This window comes from Megascapheus bottae, chromosome 13 (assembly GCF_031878675.1).
Source record: "Megascapheus bottae isolate mThoBot1 chromosome 13, mThoBot2.hap1, whole genome shotgun sequence".
In the NCBI taxonomy this organism is placed as follows: Eukaryota; Metazoa; Chordata; class Mammalia; order Rodentia; family Geomyidae; genus Megascapheus; species Megascapheus bottae.
This window is the reverse complement of record NC_143521.1, coordinates 60,395,242-60,412,374: the sequence shown is the minus strand read 5'-3', so window position 1 is coordinate 60,412,374 and position 17,133 is coordinate 60,395,242. Positions and strand designations below refer to the sequence as shown.

Below are 17,133 nucleotides of genomic sequence, written 5' to 3'. Positions count from 1 at the left end.
TGGTCTGGTTATTAGATGTATTTTATCTCTTTCACTTACCATAAAAAGACCCTGAGTCCTATTAAAAAACAAACAAACAAACAACGGCAAGGAAAAAACCCAACTGTCAGACCCAGCATGGTGGCTTGCACCTATAATATCAACTCTGTGGGAGTCGAGACCAACCTGCAATAGAAAACTAAAACAATACCTTTCGTGCGAGCTGGTCCCACCAGCCAATGTTCTGACGTGCCACCATGCCGACCGACCGGCAGCAAACCACCTTCAGCGGGACGCGGTTCACCGGGAGCGGGATCGACGCAGAAGAATCGGGATGCCCGAGTTGAGAGACGAAGGCAATGCAAGCCACTTCACGTTTCCATAGTGCTTGGACAGGTTTAGACCGAGTTCCATGCGGTCATCCCTGACCCACCTCGACAGTCCCGTTCTGCAGCCCTTCCTCCCCGCCCAAGCTGGGTGGAGATCCACAAGTGAGAGCTCCAGGGAGGTGGTGGCGCCATCCACTTCGGGGTGGGGCGGTGAAGGAGAGGGGAGGAGGCACGGGAAGACACGCCCCACCGCTCCAGGCCGCGAGAGGGGAGGGCCCACTGTCCAGGCAGGAGGGCCGCTCCCGCCAACACACCCCGCCCTGGTCCCGGCAGGGGGGCACAACGACACATGGGGACCGCACGCGTGGAGACGATCCGGAAGCGGAGCTCCAGCCTCGGGAAAGCCAGGGACAGGGCCCAGGACGAGGAACTCAATTATTAACACGCACGCGCAAGGCCAAGCCGAGCCTTCCACAGGGCTGGTGGCGGCAAGGGCTCTCCGGTGCCCGGCCTGCCAACCCGGCCTCGGCTCCCCGCCCCAGCTCCTGCCCAGCTCCGCCCCAGCTCCTCCCCAGCTCCGCCCCGCGCCTCGTCCACCCGGCCCGTCCTCTCAACCCCCTTCCACGACGCAGGTACCCGCGGCCTCCCTACCTGTCCTCTCCCTCCTGGAGGCCCAGCTTGGCCCTCCCGACGGCAGGGCGGCCGGCCTTCTCCGCTCCCGCCCCGCTACCTCACCATGGCGGGCGCCGAGGCCCTCAAGGCCGTCTGTCTCCTCGCCGAGGCCGAGCGCTCCGGCTGCGCCGCCCGCAGTGGGAACTGGCGGGAAGGCCACTTGACGATGCTGCGCAGGCGCAGCGCAGGCGCGCGGCGCGCAGGCGCAGAGCAGGCGCATGCGCAGGGCGACCTCGGCCGAGGCCCGCGTGGTCGCCTCCGCGCCGGGCGGCGTCGAGGAGACAGCGGCGGCGAGGCGGCGAGCATGGCCGGCTGGGTGTTCTGTAACCACTGCTTCCAGACAGCGCGCGGAAAGTCGTCCTTCAGCCTGACCAGCTGCGGGCACGTGTTCTGCGACGCCTGCCTCAGCCGAGGTCAGAGCCGGGCCGCAACGTGCCGGGGAAGAGGGGGCCGTCCGCGTGTGGAGGGGCGGAGCGCGTGTGGACGGGGCGGTCCTCGTGTGGAGGGGGCAGTCCTCCTGTGGAGGGGTCGTCCTCCTGTGGAGGGGTCGTCCTCGTGTGGAGGGGGCCGTCCTCGTGTGTAGGGGTCGTCCTCGTGTGGAGGGGGTCGTCCTCCTGTGGAGGGGTCGTCCTCGTGTGGAGGGGTCGTCCTCGTGTGGAGGGAGCCGTCCTCGTGTGGAGGGGTCGTCCTCGTGTGGAGGGGTCGTCCTCGTGTGGAGGGGGTCGTCCTCGTGTGGAGGGGGCCGACCTCGTGTGGAGGGGTCGTCCTCGTGTGGAGGGGTCGTCCTCGTGTGGAGGGGTCGTCCTCGTGTGGAGGGGGTCGTCCTCGTGTGGAGGGGGCCGACCTCGTGTGGAGGGGTCGTCCTCGTGTGGAGGGGTCGTCCTCGTGTGGAGGGGTCGTCCTCGTGTGGAGGGGGCCGACCTCGTGTGGAGGGGTCGTCCTCGTGTCCAGGGGGCCGTCCTCGTGTGGAGGGGTCGTCCTCGTGTGGAGGGGTCGTCCTCGTGTGGAGGGGTCGTCCTCGTGTGGTGGGGGCCGTCCTCGTGTGGAGGGGTCGTCCTCGTGTGGAGGGGTCGTCCTCCTGTGGAGGGGTCGTCCTCGTGTGGAGGGGTCGTCCTCGTGTGCAGGGGGCCGTCCTCGTGTGGAGGGGTCGTCCTCGTGTGCAGGGGGTCGTCCTCGTGTGCAGGGGGTCGTCCTCGTGTGCAGGGGGCCGTCCTCGTGTGGAGGGGCCGTCCTCGTGTGGAGGGGTCGTCCTCCTGTGGAGGGGTCGTCCTCGTGTGGAGGGGGCCGTCCTCCTGTGGAGGGGTCGTCCTCGTGTGGAGGGGTCGTCCTCGTGTGGAGGGGTCGTCCTCCTGTGGAGGGGTCGTCCTCGTGTGTAGGGGTCGTCCTCCTGTGGAGGGGTCGTCCTCGTGTGTAGGGGCCGTCCTCGTGTGGAGGGGGCCGTCCTCCTGTGGAGGGGGTCGTCCTCGTGTGGAGGGAGCCGTCCTCCTGTGGAGGGGACGTCCTTGTGTGGAGGGGTCGTCCTCCTGTGGAGGGGACGTCCTCGTGTGGAGGGGGCCGTCCTCGTGTGTAGGGGTCGTCCTCGTGTGTAGGGGCCGTCCTCGTGTGGAGGGGTCGTCCTCCTGTGGAGGGGTCGTCCTCGTGTGGAGGGGTCGTCCTCGTGTGGAGGGGGTCGTCCTCGTGTGGAGGGGTCGTCCTCCTGTGGAGGGGCCGTCCTCCTGTGGAGGGGTCGTCCTCGTGTGGAGGGGTCGTCCTCGTGTGGAGGGAGCCGTCCTCCTGTGGAGGGGACGTCCTCGTGTGTAGGGGTCGTCCTCCTGTGGAGGGGTCGTCCTCCTGTGGAGGGGTCGTCCTCGTGTGGAGGGGGCCGTCCTCGTGTGGAGGGGGTCGTCCTCGTGTGGAGGGGTCGTCCTCGTGTGGAGGGGCCGTCCTCCTGTGGAGGGGCCGTCCTCCTGTGGAGGGGTCGTCCTCGTGTGTAGGGGTCGTCCTCGTGCGGAGGGGTCGTCCTCGTGTGGAGGGGTCGTCCTCGTGTGGAGGGAGCCGTCCTCCTGTGGAGGGGACGTCCTCGTGTGGAGGGGGTCGTCCTCGTGTGCAGGGGGAGTCCTCATGTGCAGGGGGCCGTCCTCGTGTGGAGGGGGCCGTCCTCCTGTGGAGGGGTCCGTCCTCCTGTGGAGGGGTCGTCCTCGTGTGGAGGGGTCGTCCTCGTGTGTAGGGGTCGTCCTCCTGTGGAGGGGTCGTCCTCGTGTGTAGGGGTCGTCCTCGTGTGTAGGGGTCGTCCTCCTGTGGAGGGGTCGTCCTCGTGTGGAGGGGTCGTCCTCGTGTGGAGGGGTCGTCCTCGTGTGGAGGGAGCCGTCCTCCTGTGGAGGGGACGTCCTCGTGTGGAGGGGGTTGTCCTCGTGTGGAGGGGGAGTCCTCGTGTGCAGGGGGCCGTCCTCGTGTGGAGGGGGCCGTCCTCCTGTGGAGGGGTCCGTCCTCGTGTGGAGGGGTCGTCCTCGTGTGTAGGGGTCGTCCTCCTGTGGAGGGGTCGTCCTCGTGTGTAGGGGTCGTCCTCCTGTGGAGGGGGTCGTCCTCGTGTGGAGGGGGTCGTCCTCGTGTGCAGGGGGCCGTCCTCGTGTGGAGGGGGCCGTCCTCCTGTGGAGGGGTCGTCCTCGTGTGGAGGGGGCAGTCCTCCTGTGGAGGGGTCGTCCTCCTGTGGAGGGGTCGTCCTCGTGTGGAGGGGGTCGTCCTCGTGTGGAGGGGCCGTCCTCGTGTGGAGGGGTCGTCCTCGTGTGCGGGGGGCCGTCCTCCTGTGGAGGGGTCGTCCTCGTGTGGAGGGGGTCGTCCTCGTGTGGAGGGGCCGTCCTCGTGTGGAGGGGCCGTCCTCGTGTGTAGGGGTCGTCCTCCTGTGGAGGGGGCCGTCCTCCTGTGGAGGGGTCGTCCTCGTGTGGAGGGGGTCGTCCTCGTGTGGAGGGGTCGTCCTCGTGTGGAGGGGCGGTGCTCGTGTGGAGGGGTCGTCCTCGTGTGGAGGGGTCGTCCTCCTGTGGAGGGGCGGTGCTCGGTGCTCGTGTGGAGGGGTCATCCTCGTGTGGAGGGAGCCGTCCTCGCGTGGAGGGGTCGTCCTCGTGTGGAGGGGTCGTCCTCGTATGGAGGGGCGGTGCTCGTGTGGAGGGGTCGTCCTCGTGTGGAGGGGTCGTCCTCGTGTGGAGGGGGCGTCCTCGTGTGTAGGGGTCGTCCTCCTGTGGAGGGGTCGTCCTCCTGTGGAGGGGTCGTCCTCGTGTGTAGGGGTCGTCCTCGTGTGGAGGGGTCGTCCTCGTGTGGAGGGGTCGTCCTCGTGTGGAGGGAGCCGTCCTCCTGTGGAGGGGACATCCTCGTGTGGAGGGGGTCGTCCTCGTGTGGAGGGGGCGTCCTCGTGTGCAGGGGGCCGTCCTCCTGTGGAGGGGTCGTCCTCGTGTGGAGGGGGTCGTCCTCGTGTGGAGGGGCGTCCTCGAGTGCAGGGGGCCGTCCTCGTGTGGAGGGGGCCGTCCTCCTGTGGAGGGGTCGTCCTCCTGTGGAGGGGTCGTCCTCGTGTGGACGGGGCAGTCCTCCTGTGGAGGGGTCGTCCTCCTGTGGAGGGGTCGTCCTCGTGTGGAGGGGGCAGTCCTCCTGTGGAGGGGTCGTCCTCCTGTGGAGGGGTCGTCCTCGTGTGGAGGGGGTCGTCCTCGTGTGGAGGGGTCGTCCTCGTGTGGAGGGGTCGTCCTCGTGTGGAGGGGCCGTCCTCGTGTGGTGGGGGCCGTCCTCGTGTGTGGAGGGGTCGTCCTCGTGTGGAGGGGCGGTGCTCGTGTGGAGGAGTCGTCCTCGTGTGGAGGGGGTCGTCCTCGTGTGCAGGGGGTCGTCCTCGTGTGGAGGGGGCCGTCCTCGTGTGCAGGGGGTCGTCCTCGTGTGCAGGGGGTCGTCCTCGTGTGGAGGGGGCCGTCCTCGTGTGGAGGGGTCGTCCTCGTGTGGAGGGGTCGTCCTCGTGTGGAGGGGTCGTCCTCCTGTGGAGGGGTCGTCCTCGTGTGGAGGGGGCGGTCCTCGTGTGGAGGGGTCGTCCTCGTGTGGAGGGGTCGTCCTCGTGTGGAGGAGGCCGTCCTCCTGTGGAGGGGTCGTCCTCGTGTGGAGGGGTCGTCCTCGTGTGCAGGGGGTCGTCCTCGTGTGGAGGGGTCGTCCTCGTGTGGAGGGGGCCGTCCTCGTGTGTGGAGGGGTCGTCCTCGTGTGGAGGGGCGGTGCTCGTGTGGAGGAGTCGTCCTCATTTGGAGGGGTCGTCCTCGTGTGGAGGGGGTCGTCCTCGTGTGGAGGGGCGGTGCTCGTGTGGAGGAGTCGTCCTCGTGTGGAGGGGGCCGTCCTCGTGTGGAGGGGGCCGTCCTCGTGTGGAGGGGTCGTCCTCGTGTGGAGGGGTCGTCCTCGTGTGGAGGGAGCCGTCCTCGTGTGGAGGGGGTCGTCCTCGTGTGGAGGGGGCCGACCTCGTGTGGAGGGGGCCGTCCTCGTGTGCAGGGGGTCGTCCTCGTGTGGAGGGGGTCGTCCTCGTGTGGAGGGGTCTTCCTCGTGTGGAGGGGTCGTCCTCGTGTGGATGGGGCCGTCCTCGTGTGCAGGGAGCCGTCCTCGTGTGGAGGGGGTCGTCCTCGTGTGGAGGGGTCGTCTTCGTGTGGATGGGGCCGTCCTCGTGTGCAGGGGGTCGTCCTCGTGTGGAGGGGTCGTCCTCGTGTGGAGGGAGCCGTCCTCATGTGCAGGGGGTCGTCCTCGTGTGGAGGGGTCGTCCTCGTGTGGAGGGGGTCGTCCTCGTGTGCAGGGGGCCGTCCTCGTGTGGAGGGGTCGTCCTCGTGTGGAGGGGTCGTCCTCGTGTGGAGGGGGCCGTCCTCCTGTGGAGGGGTCGTCCTCGTGTGGAGGGGTCGTCCTCGTGTGGAGGGGTCGTCCTCGTGTGGAGGGGGCCGTCCTCGTGTGGAGGGGCCGTCCTCGTGTGGAGGGGGCCGTCCTCGTGTGGAGGGGGCCGTCCTCGTGTGGAGGGGGTCGTCCTCGTGTGGAGGGGTCGTCCTCGTGTGGAGGGGTCGTCCTCGTGTGGAGGGGTCCCCTCGTGTGGAGGGGTCGTCCTCGTGTGGAGGTGGCCGTCCTCCTGTGGAGGGGTCGTCCTCGTGTGGAGAGGTTGTCCTCGTGTGGATGGGGCCGTCCTCGTGTGCAGGGAGCCGTCCTCGTGTGGAGGGGGTCGTCCTCGTGTGGAGGGGGCGGTCCTCGTGTGGAGGGGTCGTCCTCGTGTGGAGGGGTCGTCCTCGTGTGGAGGAGGCGGTGCTCGTGTGGAGGGGTCGCCTCGTGTGGAGGGGGCGCTCCTCGTGTGGAGGGGTCGTCCTCGTGTGGAGGGAGCCGTCCTCGTGTGGAGGGGTCGTTCTCGTGTGGAGGGGTCGTCCTCGTGTGGAGGGGGCCGTCCTCGTGTGGAGGGGGCAGTCCTCGTGTGGAGGGGGCCGACTTCGTGTGGAGGGGGCGGTGCTCATGTGGAGGGGGCGTTGCGCGTGTGGAGGGGGGCGCTGTGTGAGTCCTGGGCGAGGGAGCTCCACATGCAGAGGGAACAGGAGGTGAGTGGATATTTACGGTGTGCGGAGATAGGGAAAGGGCGCCTGAGTGGAGGGGTCTTCATGGATACTCGTGACTGGAGGCGGTCTTCATGGATACTCCTGAGTGGGGGGTCTTCATGGATACTCCCGAGTGGAGGGGTCTACATGGATACTCCCAAGTGGAGGGGTCTTCATGGATACTCCCGAGTGGAGGGGGTCTTCATGGATACTCCCGAGTGGAGGGTCTACATGGATACTCCCGAGTGGAGGGGTCTTCATTTATACTCCCGAGTGGAGGGTCTTCATTTATACTCCCCAGTGGAGGGGTCTTCATTTATACTCCCGAGTGGGGGGGTCTTCATGGATACTCCATAGTGGGGGGTCTACATGGATACTCCCGAGTGGAGGGGTCTTCATGGATACTCCCGAGTAGAGGGGGTCTTCATGGATACTCCCGAGTGGAGGGGTCTTCATGGATACTCCCAAGTGGGGGGGTCTTCATGGATACTCCCGAGTGGGGGGGTCTTCATGGATACTCCCGAATGGGGGGGTCTTCATGGATACTCCCAATTGGAGGGGTCTTCATGGATACTCCCGAGTGGGGGGGTCTTCATGGATACTCCCGAGTGGAGGGGGTCTTCATTTATACTCCCGAGTGGAGGGGTCTTCATTTATACTCCCGAGTGGAGGGGGTCTTCATGGATACTCCCGAGTGGAGGGTTCTACATGGATACTCCCGAGTGGAGGGGGTCTTCATGGATACTCCCGAGTGGAGGGTCTACATCGATAATCCAGAGTGGAGGGGTCTTCATGGATACTCCCGAGTGGAAGGGTCTTCATGGATACTCCCGAGTGCAGGGGTCTTCATGGATACTCCCGAGTGGAGGGGGTCTTCATGGATACTCCCGAGTGGAGGGGGTCTTCATGGATACTCCCGAGTGGAGGGGGTCTTCATGGATACTCCCGAGTGGAGGGGGTCTTCATTTATACTCCCGAGTGGAGGGGGTCTTCATGGATACTCCCGAGTGGAGGGGGTCTTCATGGATACTCCCGAGTGGAGGGGGTCTTCATGGATACTCCCGAGTGGAGGGGTCTTCATGGATACTCCCGAGTAGAGGGGTCTTCATTTATACTCCTGAGTGGAGGGGTCTTCATGGATACTCCCGAGTGGAGGGGGTCTTCATGGATACTCCATAGTGGGGGGTCTTCATGGATACTCCTGAGTGGGGGGGTCTTCATGGATACTCCTGACTGGAGGCGGTCTTCATGGATACTCCTGAGTGGAGGGTCTTCATGGATACTCCTGTGTAGAGGGGTCTTCATGGATACTCCTGAGTGGAGGGGGTCTTTATGGGATACTCCTGAGTGGAGGGGTCTTCATGGATACTCCTGAGGGTAGGGGGTCTTCATGGATACTCCTGGGTGGAGTGGGTCTTCAGGGATACTTGTCAGTGGAGGGGTCTTCATGGGATACTCGTGAGTGGAGGGGTCTTCATGGGATACTCCTGAGTGGAGGGGGTCTTCATGGATACTCCTGAGGGTAGGGGGTCTTCATGGATACTCCTGAGTGGAGGGGGTCTTCATGGATACTCCTGAGTGGAGGGGGTCTTCATGGATACTCCTGAGTGGAGGGTCTTCATGGATACTCCTGAGTGGAGGGTCTTCATGGATACTCCTGTGTGGAGGGGTCTTCATGGATACTCCTGAGGGTAGGGGGTCTTCATGGATACTCCTGAGTGGAGGGGGTCTTCATGGATACTCCTGAGTGGAGGGTCTTCATGGATACTCCTGTGTGGAGGGGTCTTCATGGATACTCCTGAGTGGAGGGGGTCTTCATGGATACTCCTGAGGGTAGGGGGTCTTCATGGATACTCCTGGGTGGAGTGGGTCTTCAGGGATACTCGTCAGTGGAGGGGTCTTCATGGGATACTCGTGAGTGGACGGGTCTTCATGGGATACTCCTGAGTGGAGGGGGTCTTCATGGATACTCCTGAGTGGAGGGGGTCTTCATGGATACTCCTGAGGGTAGGGGGTCTTCATGGATACTCCTGAGTGGAGGGGGTCTTCATGGATACTCCTGAGTGGAGGGGGTCTTCATGGATACTCCTGAGGGTAGGGGGTCTTCATGGATACTCCTGAGTGGAGGGGGTCTTCATGGATACTCCTGAGTGGAGGGGGTCTTCATGGGATACTCCTGAGTGGAGGGGTCTTCATGGATACTCCTGAGGGTAGGGGGTCTTCATGGATACTCCTGGGTGGAGTGGGTCTTCAGGAATACTCGTCAGTGGAGGGGTCTTCATGGGATACTCGTGAGTGGAGGGGTCTTCTTGGGATACTCGTGAGTGGAGGGGTCTTCATGGGATACTCCTGAGTGGAGGAGGTTTTCATGAGGACCCTAGGGCTGGTGTCCATGAGGGGCATTTCACAAGGCCATCGAGGTTAGATGGACTTTGGGTTACTCCTGTCCCCTGTTGGCCTCTGGGAATGAGGTGATGAACTTCAGGCCAGCATATCTAGGTGTTCCCAGCACCCCATTCATGCCCAAGCAAGTTGCAGAGGCAAGGTCAATTATAGTATCAAAATGTGACTGGAGCTGTGTGGAAAACCAATAGGGCTAAGCCCTGTGTAGGGCAGAAGGCTGGTTTGCTACCGTCAAATGATGTGAAATGTATTTTTCTTTATGTGAACACTTGTTGAGTATTAGGGGGGTGTAAAAATTGCAAGCAAAGTGAGTCTTCCACAGTGTCCCTGTTTGTGAACACTGCTCCCAGGGAAGGCTCAGAGAATCAATTCAAAGCCCGCCTGGGCAGAAAAGTACATGAGACTTTTATCTAAACTGAATCACACACATATAGCTAGGAGTGGAGCTATGGCTCAAGTGGTAGAGATCTAACTTTAAGCAAGAGAAGCTCAGGGACAGTGCTCATACCCTGAGTTCTAGAATATAACTGGTACACACAAAAAATAAAAGTCTGATGAATGATTGAAAAATAACTGAGATTTTCAGGGGACACTGTACAGTGGAGGATGTGAGGAAACATATCAGAACAGGAAGGGTCCATGTCATGGACACAAGTGATGCTTGAAGAGGATGAAGCAATTCATCAGACTTGGGTCAAAGAAAGGGGAGAACTGGATCCTGGCAAGGGACTGCTGAAAGAGTGGAATGACCAGCTCACAGGGCACAGACAGGTGGGTCTGGAGTTGGAGAGAACCAGGTATAGATTTAGGGAGCCAAGCTCACTTAGGTGATAGGTGAAGATACTGGAATGTAGAGTTCCGAAGGGTAAGACAATGTGGGAATTCCTGAGTGTGCTTCAATGAAAGTGAAGATGGGGAAAATGGTGAAATAAAAAAAATAGGTGTCAATAAAACTAGACTTTGCGGTGCGATCAAAGAATATGTGTTTGACAATATCCACTGCTTTAGTGCCCGAGATCACTGATGACCTAAGATAGTGAGAGAATGATGAAAACATGTCAGTATGGTGTTAAAATTATAAAGATAAGGCTCAAAGTGTTGTTGTTGTTGTTTGGTTTTTGGTATTTTTGGCCAGTTCTGGGCTTGAGCTCAGGGCCTGAGCGCTATTCTTGGGGCTTCTCAAGGCTAGCACTCTACTACATGAGCCACAGCATCACTTCCAGCTTTTCTATATATGTGGTAATGAGGAATTGAACCCTGGTCTTCAGGTATTATGCTAGACAAACACTCTACCACTAGAGGATAAACTCTAGCAAGATATGGATTCTAGATACTTCTGGAAGTCTGAAGCCTCTCTTCCAAAAAGCAACAAAACTTGCAGAAAAGAGATCTGGCTCTTGGCAGAACCCTGATATGGCTGTTGAGTGATGAACTCCATAAGAGATCCATAAGCTCTGGTGTATAACCTTTCAGACTTTCTCTTATAGGTGTAATTTTGGAAACAAAAATGATATAACATGTATACCCTTTAGCAATGTACTTTTATTGCTTAATAGAGCATGGATTTCTTCCCTCTTAAAATAAATCTGTATCATCATTTTATATAAAACATAACTTTAGAAGCCAGGAGCAGTGACTCATGCCTGTAATCCTTACTACTCAGGAGGCTGGGATCTGAAGATCACAGTTCAAAGCCAGCTCAGGCACAAAAGTACCTGAAACACTTATCTCCAATTAACCTCTAGAAAACAGGAAATGGGGCTTGGCTCAAGGGTAGGGCAGTAGCCTTGAGCTGAAGAGCTCAGGGACAATACCCAGGCCCAGGGATAGGGCAGTAGGCTTGAGCTGGAAAGCTCAGGGAGAACATCCAGGCCGAATTCAAGCCCCATGACCCACAAAAATCAATTATAATAATAAAATTTTTTTAAATAAAAAAATAGAGCCAGGAGTTTGGCCTAGTGGTAGAGTGCTTGCTTAGGATGCACAAAGACCCAGGTTGGATTCCTTGCTACCACATACATAGAAAAATCTGGAAGTGGTGCTGTGGCTCAAATGCTAGACCTCTATCCTTAAGAAAAGTCCAAGGTCAGTGCTTAGGCCCTGAGTTCAAGCCCAGGACTGGCAAAATAAATAAATAGCAACCAAAAAAACATACTTTAGTTACTATTCCATAGTTGATTCCCTACCAGAAGATATTTGCATTTTATGACATTTTGCTGTTGAATACCTGCTCTTCAGTTGATTTTTCCCCCCTGGAAGTTTCCTAGGATGGAATTGCTAAAGTGTGGAGTGCACATTTAAAGTTGGCTAGAGGGTGTGTCCACTTAGATTTTCTGTGCTTACGTGTTCACCCTGTGTTTGCATCTCTCATTCATAGCCCAGATTTTCTTTCCATACATTTGTTGGTTCTGCATTTTTGCCTATATGGGATCGTTCACAGACTTTTATTAGAGTCACTTAGTTTTTCTTCCCTTCCCCTCCCTTCCCTTCCCCTCCCTCCCTCCCTCCTTCCCTCCCTCCCTCCCTCCCTCCTTCCCTCCCTCCTTCCCTCACTTCTTCCTTCCTTCCTTTCCTTTCCTTTCCTTTTCTTTTCCTTTTTTTTTTGCCAGTCCTGGGGCTTGAACTGAGGGCCTAAGCACTCTCCTTGGGCTTTCTCAAAACTAGTGCTCTACCACTTGAGCCACCATACCACTTCTGGCTTCTTCTATGTATGTGGTACCAGGTAATCAAACCCAGGGCTTCATGCATCCTAGGAAAGCACTTTACCACTAGGCCATATGCCCAGCCCCCTTTCTTTATTTTGTTGCTCATGGAACTTGAACTTTGGGCCTGGGCACTGTCGCTGAGCTCTTCAGCTCAAGGCTACAACCCTACCACTTTGAGCCACAGCGCCGCTTCTGGTTATCTGGTGGTTAATTGGAGGTAAGAGTCTCACAGACTTTCTTGTCCAGACTGGCTTTGAACCATGATCCTTAGATCTCAGCCTCTTGAGTAGCTGAGTAGGATTGCAGGTGTGTGCCACTGGCGCCCAGCTTAGAGTATTTCCTTTTAATTTACTTGAAAGCATTATCTATGCATTAAACATCAACCACTAAATCAGGTTGTTGGTGGCTTATACCTAAAACTCTGGTTATGCCGGAGGCTGAAATATGAGGATCAAGGTTCAAAGCCACTTCTGGAAACAAATCTGTGAGACTTTCATCTCCAGTTACCCAGCAAAAAACCTCAATTGGGGGTGTGGCTGAAGTTGCTGAATACCATCTGTGAGCAAAGATTGTTATGAGAGCTGCCAGTTCATGCTCTAGTACTGGTGTATACGTGTACATGTACACACACACACACACACACACACACACAGATCAAGCACTTTGTCAGTGAGTTGTAAGTGACTTTTTCTCCATTTTCTCAGTCCTCCTTTCCCCTTCCCCTAGCAGAACACTTAGGCTTTTACAAGTCAGTTTTATGATCTTACTCTGCAGCTTCTGGTAGTGACAGTGCACACAGGTGTTTTCCTTCTGCATGAATTCATAGTGAAATAGGAGTAAGAACACACTGTGGAGGATGGAAGATGGCATTTTATAAGAAGAGAGAGCAGGCAGCCATTCTGGAGGCTCTGGAAGATGGTCACTCATAACACAGGAGGCTGCTACTGGGGCTGGAGGAGGCACCTCTCCAAAGCAGCCAGGAAGGAGATGGAGTGACTTGGGTTGTTCCCTGGTGGGTGTAAGTTAGAAGAGAAGACAGAAACTGAAGGAGGTCAGGACGAGGAGCTCCTTTTTTTTTCAGTAGATGATATGACATTTATTTGCAGAGCCAGAAGTACTGGGACTTCATCTGTGACTCTATCTCCCCAGGGATTTTCCCTCCATTTTTTGCTGGAATAGATGTAATTTTAAGAATTGTTTATCTTCATGGTTTGGAGACATACTTGCAAAACAACAAGGGTGCCATATAACTGTTTAACTGGGCCAACATGCACAGCCTCATGCTCTGCCTGAAATAAGAACATCGAGGCCCCTGGCCTGGGATATGACTGGAGCTGGCGGTGCACAGGCCAGAGATGCTGCAGGATCTGAGATGGTGAACACTAGCTCTTCAGGTCTACAATTAAAATGACCTCCAACAAAAGGGCATGCAGAAAATGGCGGGGGGGACAAAATTAAAGGAAGAAAAACGTTGAAGAAGCAGAGCCTGAAAATTGGTTGTGGAAAAAGCAGTGAAGCGCCGTGTAGTGCATGGGAAGATAAGCATTTCGTGAAGTGGAAGGGATTTACAGGTGCTGACGTCACGGGGAGCCTGAAGAAAAGTTAGATTGTCCAAACTCAATTGAAGCATTTCTTAATTCACAAAAGGCTGCTAAAGAAAAAGATGGTACAAAAAGAAAATCTTCATCTGACGCTGAAGCTGATTATAGCAAATCAAAGAAGAAAAGAGACACTGCTGACAAACAGAGGAGATTTGCCAGAGGCCTTGATCCTGAACAAATAATTGATATTACAGACAGCGGAGAACTGATGTTCCCCATGAAATGGAAAGGTGCAGATAAAGCTGACTTGGTGCTGGCAAAGAGGCAAATGTGAAGTGCTCTCAAATTGTGATTTTTTTCTTATGAAAGACTGATTTGACATTCTTGCCCAGATGATGATGAAGCTCAATAAATGTTTGCATTGTTTATATGTGTGTACACACACACACACACACATATATATATATATATATATATATATATATAAGATCCCAGTCTTTTTAAAAAAAATTAATGGTATGAAACAATAACTGTATTCTAATGAAAATGAAGTTTGATATGTTGATTTTGAAAGTAGCATCAAGAGACTTGAAACAAATGTCTTCATCAGTAACACTGGTTACTTTGAACAAATAAAAACTTTTCTGTAGTTGCTTCCTTCCTTTATCTTTTCTTCCTTTCTTTCTTTCTTTCTTTTATTTATTTATTTACTTATTTTTGGTACCAGTCCGGGGGATTGATCTCAGAGCTTGGGTTTCATCCTTGAGCTTTTGTATTCAAGGCTAGTGCTGTACCACTGGAGCCACAGCTCCACTTCTAGCTTTTTTGGAGATTAATTAGAGATAAAAGTCTCATAGACTTTCCTGCCAGAGCTGGCTCCCAACTGAGAACCTTGGCTTTTGGTCTCCTGAGTAACAAGGATTACAAATGTGAGACACTGGCTTATAGTTGCTTACTTTACCAGAAAAGAATATTTGACGCCATGGTGTATTTCCTGTACATTCGAGATCAGAGGGGTTGTTCGTTTGTTTCTGTTGTTAATGCTAGGCAAAATTTCTGATCACTACTTAACCAAAACAACTTGTCTTTCATTGGTAAGTTGAAGGACGATACTGAAATTTTTTATTTGTGTGTATATGCACATAAAATACTTGGTTGTTTTTTTTTTGTTTTGAGGAGATTGCTTGTTTAGAGGTACTGGACACCAAACAGGCCCCCTTTTTAAAATGTTTGTGCCAATCCTGGAGCCTGGTACTATCCCCAAGTATTATCCAATTGAGACTGGTGCTCTACCACTTGAGCCACAGCTTCACTTCCAGTTTTTTGGTAGTTAATTGAAAATAAGAGTCTCACAGATTGTCTTGCCCTCTGCTGACTTTGAACCTCAGTCCTCAGATCTCAGCTTCCTGATTAGTGACGCCTTGTTTTTTGTTTTTTGAGACAGTATCACGAGGTAGCCTAGGCCGGCCTTGGTGCTGGGCAGCCAGGCTAGCTTCCAACTGTAGGTCTTCCTGCCTGTACTATAGCTATGTAAATGCAATAAGTTGATTACAGAAGTTTTTGAAAGAAAAGATGTTATCCCTACCAACAATTTCCCCCACCCAGATGAGAAACTATGTGGACATTTAAACGTTTCTATAGTGATCCATTACAGAACATTGAAATCTATAATACTCAGAGCTCATGAATCATGGGATATCTAAACCTCTCCGTTCCTGGCAATATTCGACAGGTTTAGAAATTTTGACAATTTAGGACCTACTGGCACAAATGTATATATGTGTATGTATACCTGTCCTGGGACTTGAACTCAAGGCCTGGCCATTGTATCTGAGCTTTTGTATTGAAGCTAATGCTCTAAAACTTGAGCTACAGTTCTACTGTGAAGCTTTTGGTGATTAATTGGAGATAATAATGTCTCGGACTTTACTATTCAGACTGGCTTGAACCAAAATCCTCAGACGTGAGCCTTCCAAGTAGCTAGGATTATGGGTATGATCCACTGGCAGGCAGCTCAGAATTTTGTAATTATTACATGCTTTTTATGTCTATTATCTCATCCTTGCATGCAGGCTCAATCTTTTCAGTATTGGGTTACTGGTTCTACAAAAGCTAGAAAAACAACTTCATAGTAATCAGAATGTTACCCAACTGTATTGCTTTCTTTACTGCAAATAATGGTGAATAGTAATTGGTACTCCATTAAGTTGCCTAACTTAATGAAGAGCACTGCAATTTATTTATTCATTTTATTTTTGCCAGTCCTGGGACTTGCACTCAGGGCCTTGGCACTGTCCTTGAACACTTTTTGCTCAAGGTGAGCACTCTGCCACTTGAGCCACAGCTCCACTTTCGGCTTTTTCTGTGTATGTGGTTTTGGGGAATGGAACCCAAGGCTGCATGCCCATCAGGTGAGCACACTTCCACTAAGTTATGCTCCCTGCCTGAGCACTGCAATTTAAATTCAGCATTTATGCATATTTTAAAACGCTGATTGATCTAAGTATTTATAATTTATAAACAGTTTGTAATTAAATTTATTTTTATATTCTAGGTAAAAATGAATGCTTGATTTGTAAAGTTCCTTGCCATACAGTTTTGCTCTCAAAACATGTAAGTTGATATCTGTAAAGCTTGGTTCTGTGTGTTTGTGTCTGTCTCTCTGTCTCTCTCTCTCTCTGTCTTTCCATTGTGGAGTGGTGTAGGCCCTACCCCTGAGCTTTTTTGCTCATAACTGAGGCACTATCATTTGAGCCACAGCTCCATTTCCAGTTGTTGTTGGTTTTTTTTTGCAGTTAATTGGAGATAAGATTACAATTCTGGGACTGGTAGTTTGGCCTAGTGGTAGAGTGCTTGCCTAGCATGCACAAAGACCTGGGTTCGATTCCTCAGTTACCACAAACATAGAAAAGGCTGTAAGTGGTGCTGTGGTAGAGCTCTAGCCTTGAGAAAGCCCAAGGACAGTGCTCAGACCAGAGTTCAAGCCCCAAGACTGGCAAAAAAAATTATGATTCTCATGGACTTTCCAGCCCAGGCTGGCTTCAAACCAAGATCCTCAAATCTCAGCCTCCTAAGTCGCTAGAATTTCAGGTTTGAGCCACTGGCACTTGGCTAAAATTAGAATAATTGCAGCATTTCCTTTTAATTTTTTAAATGTACTTGAGCATTTTTATTAGCTTACAGGGGAGTTTGTTTACAATACGTTCCAGCCAATCTTACCCGCTCTTTCACTCTACCTTCCCCCTTCTCAAAACAGTTTCAGTATATTTCCCATGCTCTAATTGTGTCAATGTAAACCATGTACTCTGATCCTTTTTATCCTCTTTCAGACTGTATTTCAAAATTAATCACCCTATAGTGTTTGCTTCCCCTTTTTCTCTTGATTCCTATGTAGTCCCTTAGTTAGATCCATAGTATGTAAATGGATATGTGTGTAATATCTATACACACATGTACCGTGAATATGTATGTCTTTTAGGTCTAGTTTTCATGTATAAGTGAAAACATAATTTATTTTTTAGCTTGAGTCAAAAAGTTATCTTCCACTGGGTACAGGTGGCTCATGCCTGTAATCTTAACTACTCAGGAGGCTGAGATTTGAGGATCACAGTTTAAAAACAGCCCGGAAGAAGAAAGTTTGTAAGATTCTTATCTCCAAAAGCCAAAAAGGGAGCTGTGGCTCAAGTGGTAGAGCACCAGTCTTGAGCAGGAAATCTAAGGGACAGTGTCCAGCCCTAAGTTCAAGCCGTAGTACTGGCACAAAAAAAATGATGAAAAAATTATGTCTGGGCTGGGAGTCTGGCTTAGTGGTAGAGTGCTTGCCTAGCATGCAGGAAGACCTGGATTCGATTCCTTGGTACCACATACTTAGAAAAAAATTTGGAAGTGGTGCTGTGACTCAAGTGGTCGAGCTCTAGCCTTGAGAAAACCCAAGGACAGTGCTCAGGCCTTGAGC

The 17,133-nt window shown here is 53.9% G+C and overlaps 1 protein-coding gene across 2 annotated transcripts in view; it reads left to right on the top strand.

Annotated features, from left to right (window-relative positions):
* The first annotated feature begins 1,217 nt into the window (after positions 1-1,217).
* Positions 1,218-17,133, top strand: part of Rnf212 (ring finger protein 212) — a 44,724-nt gene continuing 28,808 nt past the window's right edge. For both annotated transcript variants that reach the window (XM_090344137.1, XM_090344136.1), the window contains exons 1-2: positions 1,218-1,393; positions 15,733-15,791. In XM_090344137.1, the coding sequence (XP_090200263.1) occupies positions 1,285-1,393; positions 15,733-15,791 (168 nt within the window). In that variant the 5' untranslated portion in view covers positions 1,218-1,284. The remainder of the gene's footprint in view (positions 1,394-15,732; positions 15,792-17,133) is intronic.